Source organism: Ornithodoros turicata, unplaced genomic scaffold (genome assembly GCF_037126465.1).
Source record: "Ornithodoros turicata isolate Travis unplaced genomic scaffold, ASM3712646v1 Chromosome67, whole genome shotgun sequence".
NCBI classification, from domain to species: Eukaryota; Metazoa; Arthropoda; class Arachnida; order Ixodida; family Argasidae; genus Ornithodoros; species Ornithodoros turicata.
Genome location: NW_026999388.1, coordinates 89,042 through 111,917, shown reverse-complemented (window position 1 = coordinate 111,917; position 22,876 = coordinate 89,042). Strand labels below are relative to the sequence as shown.

The window sequence follows — 22,876 nt, the reverse complement described above, 5'->3', positions numbered from 1 at the left end:
AAAAGAAGAAGAAAAGGCGTCTTTGACAAGCAACCCGATTGGAGTGCGGAATAAATATTTTCGTCAACACAGTTATTCATTTGTGTGTCTGGATAGGAAAAACAACAACAACAACTTTATTTTCGACCTTGGAGAGTGGGGAGTTTCATCGCCACAGGCGATACTCTACCCCATTGCTGGGTGGAATGGGGGGAATAAAATAACGAGCCCCTTCACAATAACGAACGAAGTCCGATGGTGTCCAGAAATGTCAGAAGAGCTAGGAAAAAGGAGCTGTCCAAGATAGTTCAAAACGGGAAATAAGGCAAGATAACTGATCGCGGCGGGATAAGTCAAATCGTTCGCGACACAGTTCCATCAACTTTTACCACTTTTACAACTGCATTCGGGTTCAGTGCCTGCGAGATAATACGAAGTCTTCGCGAAAAGCGAATCTATTATCAGATACCACAATGCAAACGAAGAATTTTACGAGCATGTCGTGCAGGCCAAGTCTACAATTCTAATCACGTAATCTTTGTAACACACGGCACACAAACGTATACGAAATAATTTCCAAGTGGCAATCAGATTTCGGGAGAAGCGGATCACACAACCGCCATCAGAAATGCTTAACCAATATACAATGAAGATGAGCGTTATGCATAAACACAATGGAAGATATGTTATATTAATTATAATAACCAGATCAGCGCAGGTCACACATAAACGTAGATGCAATTCACAAAATATACTCGAGATTTCCCGTAGCCATACAGAAAAACTATCACATTATTTTAGTGTCATAGCATCCAGGTACTACAAATTGAAAGCAAAGTTTTTAGCTCATAACGTTGTAAAACGCAAACTCAACATTAAAGGTCAGATATGCCGATTTTGAAGTGCCGCAGAACTGAGCGATACTCGGGCTGTGTGTTCATTACCGAACACTGAATATGTGTGCGAAATATCTTGCTCCAACTGTTCGTAGTTTTTTTAGAAAACAGTTTTTTTAGTTCCCACGCCCGGCCGTCAGACCGTCGGCAAACCCTGCGCACGGGCGCACCGACGTCACTGCTCTCGGTTTATCTGTCTTTGGCTTGGCATGGACTCTTGGCTTGGCTGCTTGGCTTCTTTCGTTTCCTCCTCTGTGCACCGTACATAAGCGAACAGCTGTTATGTTGTTGCTAAGCCGGAAACAAAGCATGTGAATGTTTTTTTTTTTTTTTTTGGCACAGCGTCGTTTGGAAAGTGCACTTCCGTGTTGTGACCTTGCCTTTTATGGGCTGGAGCGATATGATTCGTGAATATGCCACGGCGAAGTTGTCGAAGATACGACGGTGCTACGCTGTTAGAACAATTCATCGGAGAATTCAAGTGTTACCTATTATAAGCTGCCAAAAGACCAAGCAGTGCGACGCTCTTGGCTGACAGTGGTGCCTGCTGATTTCCACTGCAAGGATTTCGTCCACGAATGTTATCATAGGTTACGCGCGACTCCAGAGGCAATTTGGAATCTTGGCACGAAATCGTCTGATGAAAATCTGAGGTGCCCGACGCATAACATTTTGAACGTGCCACGGAGGATCAAGGCAAAAAACGAGAGCAAAAAAAGGTAAGTCGAGGTTCAGATATAAAAAAATAGCAAGCTTAATGAATCGATTGTGCAGCTGTCCTACTGCGCTTACTCTGATATAACCACGATTAACAACACAATAGTGCTATTGATAATCTAACTTCTGAATTATCACAGGTGCACGCTGAAGGCGGAAATGAAGCATGATCTGGCTTGCATCTGGTCATGAAGAAATTGCTGACACGTTAGTTGCAGTCCACCTCCACCAACAGGTATGACAATGTGATGTGATAATTTGAGTATTCATCTATTCTATGTTCAACTTTTCATGTGCACTCGCATGCAAACATCTTGACACCACTTTAAAATCTGCCCTCAAAGTTACAACCTGTGTTTTCAGGGTGGAAAACAAAGGTCGCCATTCCGATTAGCTGCTATCTCCCAGTTCAAGCACTTTTGTGTCTGGACACTGGTTCCTGAGGATGGGGTGTTACAAGCTTCACTGTCTGATATATAAGGTACGTTACATTAGTTCAGTTAATTTGTCTTTTGCACATTTTTGTTACTGTTAGCTGGATTACTGTTGGACATACAATCCTTTGACACACCGAAGCTGATGTCGCCTCTCATAACGTTTTTGAATTTTCAGTGTCATCAACGTCCATTGAGGAAGGTACCTTTACTATCTGTGAATCTTTAACTGAAGAATAGCCCAGAATTCATGTTAACATTGTCTACTCTTATTAATTCACTGTCTGTTTTCTGAGAGCTAAGAAAAATGGAAACTATTTATTTGTCACAACTTCACACTGGATACTGGTGTGGTACTGGCTTGACATGTAAGCTAAAATACCTGGATTCTTCAATAATTGTGTTCAACTTGGTGCATTACCGTGGGCAATGCCACATTCACTACATTTTTAGTGGGTCCGGTGCACAAATACTGTGTGCATACTGCATACATACATACTGTTCGATAGCCAAAAATACCTGAGCAGTGCTGTGTAGTCTTTTACCCAAAGTCCATACTCTTCCTGCAAAGTCACAGTACATAGAACAGCAATGTGCAGGTATGCTGCGATAGAGATTCACAACAGAAAGAAGACTGTTGAGAGCATCTAAATTTTAATGAGACGAGACTTTCGTGCACAAGGCTGCTCTTGTTAATGTCTAACATGAAGTTACAAAATCCCAGAATATATAAAACGTGTTGTAATGTAGAGAGTGAGGGGTGGTACAGACATAAAGATAATTATATAATCATATATAATAAAATAAAAAGGGGGTACAACTCCCCCCTCAACTCAACTCAACTCGAGAACTCAATAACTCTACTTATTCTCTACCTTACAACATGTCATATATTCTGGAATTTTGTAACTTGATGTTAGACATCAAGAAGTACAGCCTTCTGTGCAAAAGTATTCTTTCTGTTGTGCACAATCATTATACAGTAAATGCGACTATCCATTTCTTGTCATTAAATGCTTTTCCTTTCTTTCTTTCTTTTTTTCTGCAGTGATGAGCATCCATAAGGACACATGCAAGAAAGGGAGTCTCTTTGGGACGACAAACCCTCATCACCTCATGAGGATACAATGGTTGACAAATGGTTCCAAAGCACATCGAAACTTCCAACAAATAATACATGAAAAAGCTAGTCAGTGCTAGCACCAGGAATTGAACGCGGACCGTCTTGCTACCAGTCAGAGATGTTCAGTGGCGTAGCCACGGGGGGGCTAGGGGGGGGGGGGGGCTCGAGCCCCTCTACCTGCCACGGACCGACCCACACAAATCGTGCAAATCCGAGAACATAATATATGGGAGGGGGGGGGACCAGTGTGACTATCGCGAAAGTTCTTGCAGTTCATGGCGTCTCTCTAAGAAGCACTCTTGCATGGTTTTCAAAGTATGAGCTTTTCAAAATACTTCCAATCTCGTGACACCACTTCATTGGTCATGACAGCCTACACATGTAATCGTACTGTGAACGTCTAAATCAACTATTTTCGTTCCCTTTTTTAATCCTCAGTTTGCAGTGTGCACAAGTATGTGTGTGTTGTCGACACAGGATCAGCGGGGGGGGGGGGGGGGCGAGTTTTCGTATCGAGCCCCCCCCTACCTTTGAGGCCTGGCTACGCCACTGGAGATGTTACATTTCAGGCGCTCATTGACTTTTGGTGAATTACTTGTTGACTTTGTCCCAAGGAACAAACTTGAGACTTGAGACAAATTGATTCTCCCACCTGTTGCCACTGTGGTGCTCTTGAGGATCTGGAGCACATTCTTCTTCATTGCCCTCACTACGAACCTTCCCGAATCACACTCTCCGAGTCTCTTCGTCAGCTGGACTCTGGCCCTTTCTCCCTACCGAAATTGCTTGGTCCCTGGCCCAATCCAGCCCAGCAACGCTCTGCGCTCAAAGCTCTTCTGACATTTCTGGACACCATCGGACTTCGATCGTTATTGTAAAGGGGCTCGTTATTTTATTCCCCCCATTCCACCAAGCACTGGGGTAGAGTATCGCCTGTTGCGATGAAACTCCCCACTCTCCAAGACCGAAAATAAAGTTGTTGTTGTTTTGTCCCAAGGTGGAGCTCGCTACAGCTCATTTGCTATCTGTTAATGTTGTGGCGTGTGTTGCGTTTTTCTCTTTGTGTGTTCCAGACTCAGAACGGTTAATTTGGATCAGGTCAGGTACGTTTCATTTAGACATGGCAAACATAAAGTGGTGTTTCTCAACACAACTTAGCAGTGGCCTTCATGCATTACTGCTACGGCCATTAAGCGTGAATAGAAACCTGCGCATTATCCATGATGTAAAACCCCAAGACTAGGGAACACGAAGGGACAGACACAAACATGTCCCTTTGTGTTCCCTAGTCTCGGGGTTTTACATATGCATCATCTTCACCAGCTCGCTTGCTTGCAGCCAATTTTTCTGCACATTATGTTCACTCTACTTTTATCGTGTGCTATATAATCTTGTTCAAGTTCTGTCAAACAACCTGTAATGCTATAAAAAAATTCAGTACACTGTTTGTGTGGGTTGAATGGTAGCGCATGAATGCAGGAAGGAAACTGTCATGTTATGGCAAGTGTTTACGTATTGTACATTTAACTACTAATTTTATTGGTTAGCTTTCACTGGCGTATCATGTCAAGCCATGTTGTATTAATTTGGAACATGTTCTTCTTAGTAGCCAGAGCAGCTGATACACAGAGAGAACATAGCCCGTGTGTGTTTGTCTTTTCCACCGCAGCCCTTGGGTTTCCTCCCTGATGGCTACACATGTCAGGGATAGGTTTCAGAACCGGTAGTTCCCGCCGAGTGTGAATTGCTTTCCAGGGGATCATCACACTGGCAGATGAAACATATGGTTTAAATTATTTGCAGGACAGGAATTGCGCAGCTTCACACAAATACTACTACTACTACGACGTAAGAGTGGGTTCCAATCTAGCTTTTTTTGTGTTCCTGACATTATCGCACAAGATGTAGTATCCACTATGATCCTTTATGTGGGGGGTACGTACAGTGCAATCAACAGATGCTATTTACAAATCTGTGTTTTCTACTGTGTTGAAATGGGGTAGTTTGTATCTGAGAGCCATAGTGAAACACAGGCCCTCGAGAAACATGGCAACACATTGCAGGGACTCTGAATGCTGCCTAAATTTCCAGAACACACAGCTCAAGGCAGCAGTTAAATAACAAGTGGTTAGAGAAATCCAAGATAGTTGCATCCGTAAGCAGTCCGCTGTTGGATTTGCTTCTGTCAGAGATACGTTATCTCAAAGGGAACGCACGGACACAGTCAGAATGATACTAGGGCTGCCTGTGAAATAGAATGAGGAGAGGGGAAGATATATAACCCTTTTTCTTGTCTGTTATTCTAGTGGTTAAATTGTCATTTTCTTAGCAGCATATGTGTGTATATTCCAGAGTCTGCTAATAAATATATCAGTTTAGAGCTAGCAGTCGCATTATAGATGTCTCATCCCGTCCTTGGTTGCTTGTGATTCACTATGGCCATGCTTGCTATTGAAAAAACAGAAAACAAAAAAAAGACAATAGAAAAACACGGAAAGAGCGACCTAAAAAGCTGCCTGTTCCAGTGCTCACATGGAGGCAATGCAATGAGGTAACATGTTCCATTCATGAACTGTGCATAGTAGTACATATCACAACGGCAACCGATTATTCAGATTTTTCTTGAAGTACTTTTCTTTTTTTTTTTTAGCTTTGTTTGCACAGTCTATTATTGGAGCTTTATGTGATTCCCCTCTTCAGATACTTTAAGATTGCTGATGCTGTGCAGTTTGTTAATTTTGAAACTGTACTGTGCTGAGGTACAAAAACAGAATTGTCATATCTGCATTTGAGCACATAGGAATAATTTGTAAGTACTTTACGTGTTGACATAATTATTTGCACCAGGTAACAACATTGTTGATTTATGGAAAATGTAAATAAATATATTTATTTGCTTGCCAAACAATCCACAAATGTCTTCTTTTCTAGTGAGATATTCCCTGTTTACCAGACATAAATGCGGAAAAGTTAAAGGTGCACAATGATGGAAGAGTCTAGCGTTGCTTTTTGCCACTTCACATATATGCACTGTTATTCGTGTGCACATGTAGGAATAGGAAGGTAGAGGATGCGCATAAAAAATTTCGTATGCAGCCACACATATGGTTCAGAAGATTAATTAGATGATGTCCAAGCATATATAATTGTGCTTCATGTGCAATGGGTATGCTAACGGATTGCTTCCATGAAGCCTTTTTATTTATTTTTTATAAATTCTTTTTTTTATTATTATTATTTTTTTTTTGATTGGGTGTTAGCGCCGCGAAGCAACTGTGGCTATGAGCGACGTACAGATGTGGACAGACGGAGAGAGGATAGCAGGAAGGAGTGGGGGACAGGGGGGTTAGTATGCGTCCTGGGCCGACTTCAGGGGGAACTGTGCCGACATTCGTCTGGAAAGTCTTCGGAAAACCCAGGGAAAACCTCAGACAGCACAGCCGGCGGTAGGATTCGAACCCACCACCTCCCAGTCTTCAGCACGACCTTGGTTACCACCAACGAGCGGACGCCTTAGCCCACTCGGCCATGCCGCTGGTAAATTCTTTTTATAAATGTTATTTTTATTTTATATAAATTTCATATTACATATTGTATACTTATATTTTTATAAATTTTATAAACTAAAAACTCAAGTTACACGGTCCCTGTAAGAGTGCCCTTTGCAAATGGTTTGGTAACGTGTCTCGAACTGTAAAGGTAAGAGGCAATCGAGAATGCTGCAGACAAGGTTGCAACTTACATATTGCTTATCACGTCCTACATACAAAGTGACAATTTGTACAATAATTCCTGAGCACGGAATTAATCCCGAGGCTGGCCAGTGATGTCACCCAGGACGACAAGTCACGTAATTGCCTTTAATACACCCCATGGGCTGAGTTGTGAATTGAAAGAGCACTCTACAGAAGGATAAGGTGCACATGATTTCTAGGATCTATGCTATGCCCTAACTCTTCAGACACCACATTTCTAAGTGGCAATATGTGCTCTGGCTCTGGTACTAAAACTTGTCCCATAGCAGTGTGCGGTTTCTCAAATACATGGCACAATTTTCCTGCAGTAATAAAACGCTGTCGGCATTTTCTTGCTGACACGGCTGTCGAAACGTCAGTCTCTACAATGGGCAAGTGCTGTAAAGGGGCTAACGCAGACGCGACTTGATACAAATTGTACGTGCTCACAAAACACAAACGACGAATTCCAGTCACAACATCGCACAGAGGTTGGTTCGCGAATGAGTTCGCAGCTGCTGCACTGTTTACTTATCGCGGAACGGTGGAACCCGGCTGTCCGCCATCTTCAAGCACAGATACGTGAAGCCGCGAGAAGCCGTAGCTGAAATCCACTGACAAGTACGAAGGCGCGTACACGTCACAATGCCCGTACGGGTGCATCTACGTCATAAAAATGGCTGCGCCCATGTGTGTTTCGGAATGAATTACCTATTTTTTTGACATGGTACTGTACCGAACTGAGAGAATGAAGGGGCATTTTGGGGAGAGCTGGATGTGGGCTTTCAGAATATCACAACCGTTTCGACTATTTGGGATATCAGCATAGCTGACCTTTAAAGACAATTCTCTTCTTTAAATTTTCAAAGCCAAAACTGCACGATATTTCTTGCATTTTTTAAAAGATATAGATTAAAAAGTTCTGCATATAGTCACACATACTATACAAGATATTTGATTGTGGCTTAAATGCTAAAAATTATCGATTCACATTCAGGAGAAGTGGTGACTACCACACATCAGTGAGAGTTTAATTAAAATTTGAACAGATGTTGCGAGTGACGATCAGTGTTGTAGAGTGTGTAATTTCACAATACGCAAGCTTGAGCTCGCTCACTTTGACGAACACTCTTTCATGATGACAGAGAATTTAATCGAATGGATTGATATTTGTTATATACACTATATCATAATGTGAATTCTCTATGTCGTGGATATTAAAAGTTACGAATATTTTCCGAACGAAATTTACTTAAAACTCGAAGAAAGGGTCACCCGCGTCGACGAACCCGTTTCCGGAAAGAGCAACACGCTCGCATACGGTACCGCGTTAACGCGTCGGGCGCAGAATCGCGTTCGGTTTCGGGTACGGCATTGTGGAAACGCGGCCCGGCGTGTTTATCGAAAAGTTTTAATATGCACGACATAGAGAATTCACATTATGATATAGTGTATATAGAAAATATCAATCCATTCCATTAAATTCTCTGTCATCATGAAAGAGTGCTCGTCAAAGTGAGCGAGCTCAAGCTTGCGTATTGTGAAATTACACACTCTACAACACTGATCGTCACTCGCAACATCTGTTCAAATTTTAATTAAACTCTTACTGATGTGTGGTAGTCACCACTTCTCCTGAATGTGAATCGATGAATTTTAGCATTTAAGCCACAATCAAATATCTTGTATAGTATGTGTAACTATATGCAGAACTTTTTAATCTATATCTTTTAAAAAATGCAAGAAATATCGTGCAGTTTTGTCTTTGAAAATTTAAAGAAGAAAATTGTCTTTAATGTTGAGTTTGCGTTTTACAACGTTATGAGCTAAAAACTTTAAAAATTCTGCAGTCAGCGGCATTCTTGTACCCTGTTAACACCTGGTTTTCTGTGTTCTAGGTGAGGGAGGTTTTCCTATACTATGAAAGTTTGATTCCGCCGCTGACTGCAACACTGTGATTTAGCTATGTCTCGTTCGGATGACACCTGTATTGCATGCCAAGAAGCTTGTCATGAAGCTTTGAAGTGCTGTGAATGCAGCTTTCATTATCACGTTGGTAAATGCTCAGGTACAACGGAACAATTGCTGGCAAAACGAACCTTTGATAAATGCGCCACTTGTCTCACGGTTAGAGCTCGCAGTAAACAACTAACGAAAGATGACGACGGCGGCATGAAAGCTATTCAATACCAGCTAAGTGCCTGATGTGTCTTGCCGAAATTAAGACAAATATTGACAAGCTGCTGTCAATGAAGAATACGGTAGACAACATCGAAGCTGCAGTTGAAATGCTATCCAGCAAGTACGATAACATTATGACTCAGCTAACAGATCAGGCGAAAGAAATACAGGGTGTAAAGAAGCGGGTCACTGTGCTTGAGTCAGATAACCATGGTATCCAGCTCCAAAGTGTGCAAGCTGATTTAAATAAACTTGAGCAATACAACAGACGAAACAACATTGAAATCCACGGTATCAAGCACTCCATGAACGAGGACCTCTTCCAAAAAGTAAACACAATCGCAGCTGCCTTAGAGCTACCGCCTCTTACCTGTGACAACATCGAAGCGATACATCGCTTGCCCCCAAGACCCGGTAAAATAGCGCCAATTATTGTTAAATTTATCAATAGATTACAAAGGGACAAGTGGGTGGAACGTAGGAATAAGCTACGATCTGCGACCAATATGCAATCGGTTTATGTCCAAGAGAATCTAACGCAGCAGGGAAGAAAACTGTTCTGGATGGCGCGTATGAAAGCCAAGGAAAAAGCCCACTCCTTTGTATGGACGTTCCAAGGAACTGTTTATATCAGAAAAGCTGAGGGCCATCCTTCTATCCGCATTGAGTCATTGTCTGACCTTGACAAGATAAAATGAGGACAGTTACCCTTCTTATCGACCTCCTTTTAGCATTATGGCTGATTACAAATATATTTCTACGCATGAAATAGGGATGTTGCAGGAGTCACAATCCTTGAAATGTGTGCATCTGAATGTGCAATCATTGAGTAATAAATTTGATGAGCTTGAGATATTTATTTCTGAACTGTCGGTCAAAATTGATGTGCTGATGGTATCCGAAACATGGTGCCAGGATACGCACGACTATTTCACCCGCCGGGGGTACGATCATTTTTACTTGAATAGGGAAGGGAAACGAGGAGGTGGCCTTGCTGATAGAGATCACAATTGTGAAAAGTAGTATAGACAGGTTGTTAAACTACGGCCATGTTAAACGCCGGCTCCCCCACCAGGGCAGCGCCACCGTCACGCCGACTTTTTTCGCGTATTTTTCCTCGCGCGCGGCAGGCGGCGCTCGGGTGGAGGCTCTTACCGGGGGGCGGAGCGTGGCCGGAGGGCTGCGTGCGCGCATACTCGATCATATTTTTCAGCCTGGGCCGACTTCTTCCATCATTTTTCCACCTGGGCCGACTTCACTCACAATTTTTTTCCGATACAACAGGTGCGCAGTGGGCGGTTTACATGCAAAGGATAGTCATACACAAAAGTACATGTGAAAACATATTTATTAAAGTCATCAATGTCAGGAATTATGTTATGACTCTGTGTGAAGGAGAAAAACTTAGCCAAAAGCATGAAGCAGAAGAAACACAATACACGTAATAAAGAATATACTTATTACAGGTATGACGCAATAGCATAAAAGGGGTATCACAATTTTTATAAGTGATAATCACGCAAGCTTTCAATTAAGCAGAAGGGGTAGCACATTTTAATCAAAGAAGATATTTTTAATCAATACGATTAGAATCAAAATTAAGAGTTTTATTACAAAAAGTCTAACCTGAGCACAATAGTGGAGTTTTAATTACAAAGTTCTGATATGTAACTTCAAGAACAATAGCTGGGCCGACTTCTCTAGCACTTTCTTTATTATTTTTTTCAGCGCGCGGTGGGTGGAGCGGAGGTGAGGTTACATCCCATTTCGCCTATTCCCATTTTGCCTAACCCGGATTATCGGATTAAAGAGGCGGGAGGGGTAACAGCCGTTAGGCGAAATGGGACTGCCGTGCAATCTCATTAGGCAAAACGGGACTGTCGGCAAGTGGGCGTTACTTACACGCTCCGACCCGATGATGACGTGTGCAAGAAATGATGAATTAATGAATATGGAAACTGGTGTCACTATAGTCGTGTTTAATTTAACGAGGTGGCTATGAGCGAGATGTGGCTATGTGGAGATGAGAGGTTGCTATGGGCGACGTACAGATGAGAACAGATGGAGAGAGGACAGCAGGAAGGAGTGGGGGATAGGGGGTTAATATGCGTCTTGGGCAGACTTCAGGGGGAACTGTGCCGGTATTCGTCTCGAAAGTCTTCGGAAAACCCAGGGTAAACCTCAGACAGCACAACTGGTGGTAGGATTCGAACCCACCGCCTCCAAGATAGCACGACACCACCGAGCGAGACGCCTTAACCCACGTTCAACCTAACTACCGTATTTTCCAGTGTATAACGCGCGCGTTATTCGGTAAAAAGGTGCTCTGAAGAGGGCCTGCGCATTATCTAACGGTGGGAGTTATACACGGAAATATTTTCCGACAGGAATTTCTTTTCTGGTCGGTGTCGTACAAATTATAGTCTCCTCCAGGGTGAGCTGTGAATTTCTCCCAAATCACTTAGGGTCATTTGAAAAAGCCGGCGTAGGGCGTTGGAATTAATAAAAAGTTGTGATGCTACTTAAGAATGTCATTGAGCAGCCAATAATTCAGAATGGCGAACGGGACATGATGTCGTACCTCGATGCCGTGGGACATCTAATGCATATTGAGTAGAGCTGCAAATTTGGAAGAATTTTGAAGTGCAGAAAACAAAGCTGCCCTTTTAATTTAAAAAATTTAAATAAAAACTACGTTTTCACTCTTGCACAGTCTATATTTGTGAACCAACAGATGAGGGAAGAAACCCTAGTGTAATATGAATTATAAATACAGACCTCATGCTTCAATGAAACCAACAAGGTTGCACGTAAAGTTATATGAAGATCCGAAATGGACTTTTGGCAGCATGCCAGAGGACCGCCTTCTTTCTTACGTAACACAGGTTAGTAGGCGAAGTGGGACTGTCTGCAGCATACATTAGGCCAAATGGGACCCCCTGCAGTTCAAGGTCGGTGAACCTGCTAAGGGATGGCGAGATAATCTGCTAAGAAGAAGAAGAAGAATAGGCGAAATGGGAAGACACGGGAGGTGAGGGGGCTGTCCGTGTGTTTACTAGCGGGCCGAAGAGCTGAGCGTACACTTATGGTTGTACATCCTGGGCTGACTTCTTTGGCTATTTTTCAGCCTGGGCCGACTTCGTTTGCAATTTTTTTCAGGTTGCGCGTGTATCAAAATTAAAAGTTTTATTACAAAAAGTTTAACATGACCACCATAACGGAGTTTTAATTACAAAGTTCAATGTACGTAACTTCATGCGCAACAGCTAATATTTCATTATGATGCATTTAATCAAAGAATATACTTTTAATCAATATGATTACAATCAAAATTAAAAGTTTTATTATAAAAAGTCTAACATGACCACCATAGTGGAGCTTTAATTACAAGTGCCGATAGTTAATTGCGGACAGTAGAGAACCTGCAAGACCATGGGACACGAACACAAAAGGAAATAAAATCTATAACACTGCAAAGAAGATATTCTTAATCAAAACAACAGAATAATCTATCATTATCATAAAATCATCCTCGTGACTTAATCTAGTCGAATCCCATACAATTTTCATTCTAAGAGACACTACAAACCTTACTTTGTTTTATGAATTCAACACAGAAAATATATTAAAAATGAACTTCACCCCATTGCACGCTCCTATCAGCTCTAATAATATCTGCCCTGATTTGTTGAAGACGGGAGGCGTACGCCTGACAATTATGAGCATTTTCGAGCGCAATAGGGAAGATAAGTTCCAACATTACACAATTAATCAATTTTCTCATTAAGTAAACAGCATAGACATACGGAAATAATGAGAAACACGATCAACAGCTAATAGAGAACCAAAACCCATCACATAAACAACAGACACATGCAGGAAAATAATTGAAAAACAATCTATCAAAACGATAAACATGCACGGATGAATAGCAGAGAAACACTCTAAACGGCGCATCTGCCAACGTGTAAACAACAGACAGGAAAATATTATTGAAACAAGATCAACAGCTAATAGAGAGTCAAAATCCAACATGTAAACAAGAGGTACACAAAGGATAATTAGTTGAAGAACAATACCATATCAAAACGAGAAACGGTCTCCACATTTAATCAAAGAAGATATTCTTAATCAATATGATTACAAACAAAATTACAAGTTGTATTTATAAAAAGTCTAATATTATTATATGTGACCACCATAGTGGAGCTTTAATTACAAGTGCCGATAGATGTATGTGAACAGCAGAGAACCTGGAAGACGATGGGACACGAACACAAGGGGAAATAAAATCTATAACAATACATTGGTTAATCAAAACAACAGAGGAGAATAATCTATCACTTGTCATAAAATCTACCTCGTGACTTCCCAATACAATTTTCATTCTAAGGGACACTACAAGCTTTACTTTGTTTTATGAATCCGACACAGAAAATATGTTAAAAAATTAACGTCATCACATAGCACGCTCCTAGCCAACAATCAGCTCTAATAATATCTGCCCTGATTTGTTGAAGACGGGAGGCGTACACCTGACAGTTATGAACATTTTCGAGCGCAATAGGGAAGATTATTCCGACATTACACAATTAATCATTTTCTTATTAAGTAAACAGCATAGACATACGGAAATAATGAGAAACACGATCAACAGCTAATAGAGAACCAAAACCTATCACATAAACAACAGACAGATGCAGGCAAATAAATGAAAAAAGAATCTATCAAAACGATAAACATGCACGGACGAATAGCAGAGAAACACTTTGAATGCCAAATGATGAATAATTTAATACAGCACAGAGCTAACGCTGAATAGCAGAGAAACAATCTAGATGAGCATGACAAATGCGGAACATGGAACAGCGATTTGCAACTTGTTGACATGCCATCTGCCTTATTGTTGCTCATGTTACACCGGTGTGTCCATGACCCATACTGGCTCAGATTTAGACTCGATATCTGGTGTTGCACACTAGTTGTCCAGCACGTTTAATATAAAAGATGTGGAGATGTTTAAGAAATTTCAAAAATACCTAGATGAGCATGACAAATGCGGAACATGGAACAGCGATTTGCAACTTGTTGACATGCCATCTGCCTTATTGTTGCTCATGTTACACCGGTGTGTCCATGACCCATACTGGCTCAGATTTAGACTCGATATCTGGTGTTGCACACTAGTTGTCCAGCACGTTGAATATAAAAGATGTGGAGATGTTTAAGAAATTTCAAAAATACCTAGATGAGCATGACAAATGCGGAACATGGAACAGCGATTTGCAACTTGTTGACATGCCATCTGCCTTATTGTTGCTCATGTTACACCGGTGTGTCCATGACCCATACTGGCTCAGATTTAGACTCGATATCTGGTGTTGCACACTAGTTGTCCAGCACGTTGAATATAAAAGATGTGGAGATGTTTAAGAAATTTCAAAAATACCTAGATGAGCATGACAAATGCGGAACATGGAACAGCGATTTGCAACTTGTTGACATGCCATCTGCCTTATTGTTGCTCATGTTACACCGGTGTGTCCATGACCCATACTGGCTCAGATTTAGACTCGATATCTGGTGTTGCACACTAGTTGTCCAGCACGTTGAATATAAAAGATGTGGAGATGTTTAAGAAATTTCAAAAATACCTAGATGAGCATGACAAATGCGGAACATGGAACAGCGATTTGCAACTTGTTGACATGCCATCTGCCTTATTGTTGCTCATGTTACACCGGTGTGTCCATGACCCATACTGGCTCAGATTTAGACTCGATATCTGGTGTTGCACACTAGTTGTCCAGCACGTTGAATATAAAAGATGTGGAGATGTTTAAGAAATTTCAAAAATACCTAGATGAGCATGACAAATGCGGAACATGGAACAGCGATTTGCAACTTGTTGACATGCCATCTGCCTTATTGTTGCTCATGTTACACCGGTGTGTCCATGACCCATACTGGCTCAGATTTAGACTCGATATCTGGTGTTGCACACTAGTTGTCCAGCACGTTGAATATAAAAGATGTGGAGATGTTTAAGAAATTTCAAAAATACCTAGATGAGCATGACAAATGCGGAACATGGAACAGCGATTTGCAACTTGTTGACATGCCATCTGCCTTATTGTTGCTCATGTTACACCGGTGTGTCCATGACCCATACTGGCTCAGATTTAGACTCGATATCTGGTGTTGCACACTAGTTGTCCAGCACGTTGAATATAAAAGATGTGGAGATGTTTAAGAAATTTCAAAAATACCTAGATGAGCATGACAAATGTGGAACATGGAACAGCGATTTGCAACTTGTTGACATGCCATCTGCCTTATTGTTGCTCATGTTACACCGGTGTGTCCATGACCCATACTGGCTCAGATTTAGACTCGATATCTGGTGTTGCACACTAGTTGTCCAGCACGTTGAATATAAAAGATGTGGAGATGTTTAAGAAATTTCAAAAATACCTAGATGAGCATGACAAATGCGGAACATGGAACAGCGATTTGCAACTTGTTGACATGCCATCTGCCTTATTGTTGCTCATGTTACACCGGTGTGTCCATGACCCATACTGGCTCAGATTTAGACTCGATATCTGGTGTTGCACACTAGTTGTCCAGCACGTTGAATATAAAAGATGTGGAGATGTTTAAGAAATTTCAAAAATACCTAGATGAGCATGACAAATGCGGAACATGGAACAGCGATTTGCAACTTGTTGACATGCCATCTGCCTTATTGTTGCTCATGTTACACCGGTGTGTCCATGACCCATACTGGCTCAGATTTAGACTCGATATCTGGTGTTGCACACTAGTTGTCCAGCACGTTGAATATAAAAGATGTGGAGATGTTTAAGAAATTTCAAAAATACCTAGATGAGCATGACAAATGTGGAACATGGAACAGCGATTTGCAACTTGTTGACATGCCATCTTTGGAATACAGTACAGGGAGAGCAAGTAGGTGACGATGTTTATTGGATGATGCTTGGGAGAAGAATGAAAAAGCGTGAGCAATCGCGTGGGCGTGCAGGCGCTGAGTCGTCGTCTTCAACCTAGTATTCAACAGCCTGCCACCCACAGATGAGAACGACGTAGTGTTTCAAGATTTCGACTATTTTTCTTGTGACTCGAGCTTGTAGAGGTGCTGGACGGGTCTCCTGAGTATCGTTCTACCAGGAGTCCTAATCAGACATACCCTAACTCGTCCATCTGAACCTGTGAAAACTTTATCAACGAGGGCCATTTTCCATTGAAGCCTGGGACAGTTGGGCTCTTTGACGAGAACTAAATCTCCGGTTCGAACGTCGCAGTCGTTTGTCCCTTTGGAGTGGTATGCAGAACGTAGTTCCGAGAGGTATTCTTGCTGCCACCTATTCCATACTGCATTGAGGTAGTGCAGCTGTCTTTTCCATGTCTCCCTTATCTTCGTGGACGATGAGTCATGGATTGTGTTCCGCGATGTGGTGGATTCCGTCGATGGTGGTGCGAGTAGACGTCTTCCCATTATCATGGTTGCTGGAGTGAGTGGTGTCGGCTCGGAGTTTTCGTTGTAAACAAAGGTTATAGGTCTTGAGTTCATCATCGCCTCCACCTCAGCCAGCAGAGTTTGCATTTCGATGAAGTCTACGACGTTCCTGGACAGGGTTTTCCTCAATGCTGATTTTACGGATCTTATCAGTCTTTCATAAAAGCCACCCCACCATGGTGCGCGCTCCGGTATGAATTTCCAGCGGATTCCGTTACGTGAAGAATAGTCCTGCACCAGTGGGTCCGTTAAGATCCTCTGTATGTCCCGAATTTCTCTTGCGACCTTTTTGAACGTCAAGGCATTGTCCGAGTAGATGGTTTGGCAGATTCCCCTACGAGCTGTAAATCTTCGGAAGGCTTGCAAGAACTTGATCGCCGACATGTCCTCGCACAGCTCTAGGTGCACAGCCCTTGTGACGGCACAAGTGAAGAGGACAATGTAGCCCTTGTGGTAGTTCCTCCTTCGCTTCAACATTACTGGTCCCGCAAAATCGATGCCGGTGACCTCGAAGGGATGACTCATCGTCACTCTGTCAGGTGGAAGTTGGCCATCAGGTTGTGTCAGATGCCTTGCGTCGTTTCTTCTGCATGTCACGCAACCTCGTAGTATTCGCTTGACTTGTTGGCGTGCTCGGAGTATCCAGAACCTTTCGCGTAGCTGCACTAAAGTGTCACGCACTCCGCAGTGGAAAACTTGTCGATGGGACTGTAAAATTAAAAGGCGAGCATAATGCGAGTGAGTTGGCAGTATGATTGGATGACATTCCGAAAATGTTTGACGACTACCACCCATTCGTCCTCCAAGCCTGAGGATGCCGTCGTCGTCAATAAATGGCCTTAGATCTTTCAACTTCGATGTTCGCTTAAGTGCATTGTTGCTTCCGAGTGCGCTGATTTCGTCCGCGAATGCAGATTCTTGTTCTTGCCTTACCCAGTAGCGTTCGGCCTGTTGAATCTCACTAGCGCTTAAGGGACCGTTGATCCGACCTATTCCTCTGGAGTTCTTGGTGAATCGAATTATCCACGCTGTTACACGATGGAGGTTATTGACATTGCTGAATCGTCCCAGATCCATCACTGGATCCGAGCACGATGGTGCGATGGTTTGGAGCACAACCTGCTCTTTATGAACGTGAGTGCGTGTCATCTCATTGACTTCAGGAGATGGCCATTTGTCATCAGATTGCGCCAGCCATGATGGTCCTTTCCACCACAGCTTGGACTGAAGCAATTTCTTGGGACTTGTTCCTCGCGTCAACAAGTCGGCTGGATTTGCTTCTGTTCCCACGTATCTCCATCGATCTTTCTCTACCTTCTGTTGAATTTCTGTGACCCTGTTGCGCACAAACTGCGGCCAGCGGTTTGCGTCCCCTCGTATTCATTGCAAAGCAATCATTGAATCTGTCCAAAAGAAATCTGAGGTTGTGAGCTTGAAATTGTCCCGCAAGTAGCTGGCGAGACGAGCTGACATCAGCGCACCAAGTAGTTCCATACGAGCTAGAGTAACCTCCTTCACTGGTGCTATTCTTGATCTTGCTGCGATCAGTTGTGTTTTGTATCCGTCCGCGCAGCCGCCGAGACGTAGATAAACAACGGTACCGTACGCGCCGGGCTAGCATCAGAGAAAAAGTGTAGCTGTGGCTGGATCTCAGTGCTCATGTCCGGTAAGTAACAACGTGGTATTTCAATGTCTTTGAGATCCTGGAGCTCGTTGTGCCAAGCGCCCCATTTACGAGCGATATCATCTGGTAGCGGAGCATCCCACTCCAACCCGTGCTTCCAGATTTCCTGTAGGAGCATCTTTCCGGTGACGGTGTACGGAAGGATGAAGCCCAATGGGTCATATATTTGTGCCACAGAGCGCAGCACCTGTCGTTTCGTGGTCATGCCGTTGTACTCTCCTGATGTGCGGTGGAAGTCAAGTGGGAGAGACAGCGTATCCTGCTCCTGGTTCCAAGGAATGCCAAGTACTTTCGTTGTGTTTCCAATCAAAACAGCATCCGGTTCTGACTTAAACTTCTCGCGCATCGCATAACTGTTCGAACCCCATTTTTGGAGCTTCATGGAAGCCTTTCCAAACAGCTGTAAGGTTTCGGTGTACATCTCCTCTGCCTCCTCCTCGTTCGCCGCACCAAAAATGACGTCGTCCACGTAAATGGAATTTTCAAGTATCCTTGCTAGTCTCGGATGCTCACTGGCGTGCCGCTGGATATGGTGCTGTAACGTGGCTGCCAGGAGGAACGTGCTAGGGGCCGTGCCGAAAGTCACCCTAGTCATGCGCCACGTTTCAACGTTAGGCAGTAGCTGGCCGTCTACCGGCGTGGTGCTGTACCACAGCAACCTAAGCGCGTCTCTGTCATCCTCGTGTATGGCGATCTGTAGGAATGCCTTCTGTACATCCGATACCAAGGCTACTGGATAAAGGCGGAAGTTCATAAGTAGTGGCATGATATCCGGATTTAGGTTGGGGCCCGCGTTCAGATTATCATGAGCGAGCTGGTGCCAGCTTCATGAGAGGATGCGTCGAAGACGATCCTCATCTTTGTAGTTATTCGATCCTCCCTGATGACTGCGTGATGCGGCATGTAGTATATGTGTGCTGCATTTTGGGCCTGATCCATTTCCTGGGTAACCTTTTCTGCTACTCCAGAGACAAGATATTCACGTATGGCTGCGTCGTATCTCGCCATTAACCCTTGTGACTTGGTTAGACGCCTCGTGACTTGTGAAAGACGTTTCTCCGCAATGTGCTTGTTGTCTAGCATTGACACAACTGGTTTCCACGGCAAGGCAACTGAATACCTGTCGTTCTTCAACTGAATGGACGTCTTGAAGTTATCGAGGACAAAGTGATGCTGTGCTGCGTCTGTCTCATCGCAACGTATGCCGATGCTGTCCAAGTTCCAAATTCGCTCCATCATGTCGTTCACCGCTTCGCGATGTTGGCTTGCGTGCAACACAGTCACCGTGTGACAGCTTGCTGTGCGCACCACGTTTGGTAGAGAGCATGGTCCTTGCAGCGTCCAGCCAAGTGTCGTTTCGACGGCTTGTACACCTTGATACACCGGAAGAGTGCGCCCGGTAACAAATTCCCAGTAGTGGTCCGCACCAATCAGAATCTCTATTTGTTGACGTAGGGCACCGTCGCGACAGTCGGCTATTGCCAGCTTGTACTGCTGCATGTGCTCTTTGATGACATCAGGTGGAACGTCCAAGACTTGAGAGCATATCTGTTCCACCACCAGGGCTGTTATCTTTTGATGTTCACCTCTTCCATGCATAGTCCTTAAACTGAGCTCAACGGCTTCCAGTACTTCTGGACGATTGTGTTGAACTCCGAATGCCCCAATGGAGATGTGCTCTGTGCGAACGATCTGACATCCGAGTGCTTTCGACAAGTGACGAGTGATGAACGTGCGTTGACTGCCGCCGTCGAAGATTAGGCGCGTGAAGACTTCCTCCTTAGTTGCGTGTGCCCAGGCTGTGGCGGTCTGAAGTAGAATGCGTTGGGGGGAGCGATTGACTGTGGTCTTCAGAGTGACTGCCGCGGACGTTCCGGGAGCAGGGGCAGATGGCCGAGGCTTATATTCTGGGTCGCACATCGTCGTTGCGTGGTGACCGGCACATTTGTGGCATTTTGGGCGGGTTCTACAATGTCTTGCAGCGTGATTCGGCTTGCAACATCTGAAGCATCGGCGTTGCTCTGCTAATACGTGTTTCTTTTCGGCAAGAGACTTTGTGCTTGTACAATCTGCTATCGCATGGCTTGTCATGTTGCAAAAGAGGCAGCGTTCATTTCCCTTGCCTGCCTTGACCATGTTTTGCAATGTGACCACTGGACGACCATTCGCCGGTTTAAATTTGCGAAAGTGCGGCGTCTTTGTGGGGTCATGTTCGGGAGGAGATTGAAAGGTACGCTGGGTGATTTCTTCGCGGTGCCTTACTTCGTTTCCTAGGAAGGTCAGTAATGACTTCAACGCGTTGTTGTGAAACGATGTGCCTGTAGAGGCTGATGTCAAAGCGGTTGATGTCGAAGCGGTTGATACCGTTTTCTCGGTAAGTACACGGTTAAATTGCAATGCCATATCCATCGGAAGAGATCTCAGCAAGATCGGGTACAGCATAGAGCAGTAAGACTCTGTAGTAGTGCCAAGGCAGTTCAGTCCTCGAATGTGAGCCTGGACTGTGTCATATAGCCTCCGCAAGTCGTAGAGATGTCGGCTCGAACGTACGGGTTCGATATCCGCCAGGCTTTTGAGGTGTTCTTGAATTAGTAGATTATCGTTGCCGAAACGATTGCGGAGAATCTCGACGGCAGATTCGTAAGTGCCAGGAGTCAACTGTAGACCTTCCACGGCGTTCGCAGCTTCCCCTTGTAGTGCAGCCATTAGGTACTGCATCTTGCTACTCTCAGGGAGTGAGGCATTGGTGTGGATAGTCACATTGAATTGACTCCAAAATTGCTGCCAGTGACATCGTTTGCCGTCGAACTTCAGCATTTCTAGTTTGGGAAGGCGAACAGCGGCTTGCGTTTGTGGTGCTTGAACGGTGTGTACCCGCGCAGGGGAGGCATCTCCCTGTGGATGTGCGATGGCAGGGATATCAGAGGTGGTCACAGCACGTCTACGGGCGTCGACGTGTGCCTTTGCCATGAAGAGGGTCATTTCCAATCTGTTTTGATAATCCAGCTGCTTCGTGAACTCCTGGTCAAACTCATCTTCAGTAAGAAGAGGTTCGATCTGACTATCGACTTCTTTGAGAGAGGCGTTGAGGCTTTGTAGCCTGTCGATGCGTGCTGCCAATTCGGTAATGTCCTGAGGTTCTTCACCCGCCGTTCGTCGGTCAAGATCGTTCTGGATCGTCGTCACCTGGTTCCGCAGAATCTTGCGCTTTTTGTTCAGCTGAGTTCGGTCCATCGCTCAAGCTCCCTGTAGTCTTCCCGGTCAGTACTTGTTGCGTTCTGGATCCTGGTCACGGCACCACTTTGGAATACAGTACAGGGAGAGCAAGTAGGTGACGATGTTTATTGGATGATGCTTGGGAGAAGAATGAAAAAGCGTGAGCAATCGCGTGGGCGTGCAGGCGCTGAGTCGTCGTCTTCAACCTAGTATTCAACACCATCTGCCTTATTGTTGCTCATGTTACACCGGTGTGTCCATGACCCATACTGGCTCAGATTTAGACTCGATATCTGGTGTTGCACACTAGTTGTCCAGCACGTTGAATATAAAAGATGTGGAGATGTTTAAGAAATTTCAAAAATACCTAGATGAGCATGACAAATGCGGAACATGGAACAGCGATTTGCAACTTGTTGACATGCCATCTGCCTTATTGTTGCTCATGTTACACCGGTGTGTCCATGACCCATACTGGCTCAGATTTAGACTCGATATCTGGTGTTGCACACTAGTTGTCCAGCACGTTGAATATAAAAGATGTGGAGATGTTTAAGAAATTTCAAAAATACCTAGATGAGCATGACAAATGCGGAACATGGAACAGCGATTTGCAACTTGTTGACATGCCATCTGCCTTATTGTTGCTCATGTTACACCGGTGTGTCCATGACCCATACTGGCTCAGATTTAGACTCGATATCTGGTGTTGCACACTAGTTGTCCAGCACGTTGAATATAAAAGATGTGGAGATGTTTAAGAAATTTCAAAAATACCTAGATGAGCATGACAAATGCGGAACATGGAACAGCGATTTGCAACTTGTTGACATGCCATCTGCCTTATTGTTGCTCATGTTACACCGGTGTGTCCATGACCCATACTGGCTCAGATTTAGACTCGATATCTGGTGTTGCACACTAGTTGTCCAGCACGTTGAATATAAAAGATGTGGAGATGTTTAAGAAATTTCAAAAATACCTAGATGAGCATGACAAATGCGGAACATGGAACAGCGATTTGCAACTTGTTGACATGCCATCTGCCTTATTGTTGCTCATGTTACACCGGTGTGTCCATGACCCATACTGGCTCAGATTTAGACTCGATATCTGGTGTTGCACACTAGTTGTCCAGCACGTTGAATATAAAAGATGTGGAGATGTTTAAGAAATTTCAAAAATACCTAGATGAGCATGACAAATGCGGAACATGGAACAGCGATTTGCAACTTGTTGACATGCCATCTGCCTTATTGTTGCTCATGTTACACCGGTGTGTCCATGACCCATACTGGCTCAGATTTAGACTCGATATCTGGTGTTGCACACTAGTTGTCCAGCACGTTGAATATAAAAGATGTGGAGATGT

At 43.8% G+C, this 22,876-nt stretch overlaps 3 protein-coding genes and 1 long non-coding RNA gene across 4 annotated transcripts; 1 reads left to right on the top strand and 3 right to left on the bottom strand.

Moving 5' to 3' along the window:
* The first annotated feature begins 1,016 nt into the window (after positions 1–1,016).
* LOC135374501 (uncharacterized) lies at positions 1,017–6,051 on the top strand. Its single transcript, XR_010416927.1, has 4 exons — positions 1,017–1,594; positions 1,733–1,827; positions 1,956–2,073; positions 3,075–6,051. It is a non-coding gene; the product is annotated as an uncharacterized LOC135374501 (long non-coding RNA).
* A 10,139-nt stretch (positions 6,052–16,190) lies between these two features.
* LOC135374496 (uncharacterized) lies at positions 16,191–17,753 on the bottom strand. The gene has a single exon (XM_064607459.1). It carries the CDS (start codon positions 17,751–17,753, stop codon positions 16,191–16,193), a length of 1,563 nt encoding a protein of 520 aa, XP_064463529.1.
* A 395-nt stretch (positions 17,754–18,148) lies between these two features.
* On the bottom strand, positions 18,149–19,054 carry LOC135374494 (uncharacterized). Its single transcript, XM_064607458.1, has one exon. It carries the CDS (start codon positions 19,052–19,054, stop codon positions 18,149–18,151), a length of 906 nt encoding a protein of 301 aa, XP_064463528.1.
* Positions 19,055–19,083: 29 nt separating this feature from the next.
* Positions 19,084–21,522, bottom strand: LOC135374493 (uncharacterized). Its single transcript, XM_064607457.1, has one exon. The coding sequence runs from the start codon at positions 21,520–21,522 to the stop codon at positions 19,084–19,086; it is 2,439 nt and encodes an 812-aa protein (XP_064463527.1).
* Between the last annotated feature and the right edge of the window lie 1,354 nt (positions 21,523–22,876).

What these genes read in the sequence shown, in the direction of transcription:
- LOC135374496 (XM_064607459.1), bottom strand. Translation starts at nt 17,753, where the DNA reads ATGACACGCACTCACGTTCATAAAGAGCAGGTTGTGCTCCAAACCATC.
- LOC135374494 (XM_064607458.1), bottom strand. Translation starts at nt 19,054, where the DNA reads ATGCCACTACTTATGAACTTCCGCCTTTATCCAGTAGCCTTGGTATCG.
- LOC135374493 (XM_064607457.1), bottom strand. Translation starts at nt 21,522, where the DNA reads ATGGACCGAACTCAGCTGAACAAAAAGCGCAAGATTCTGCGGAACCAG.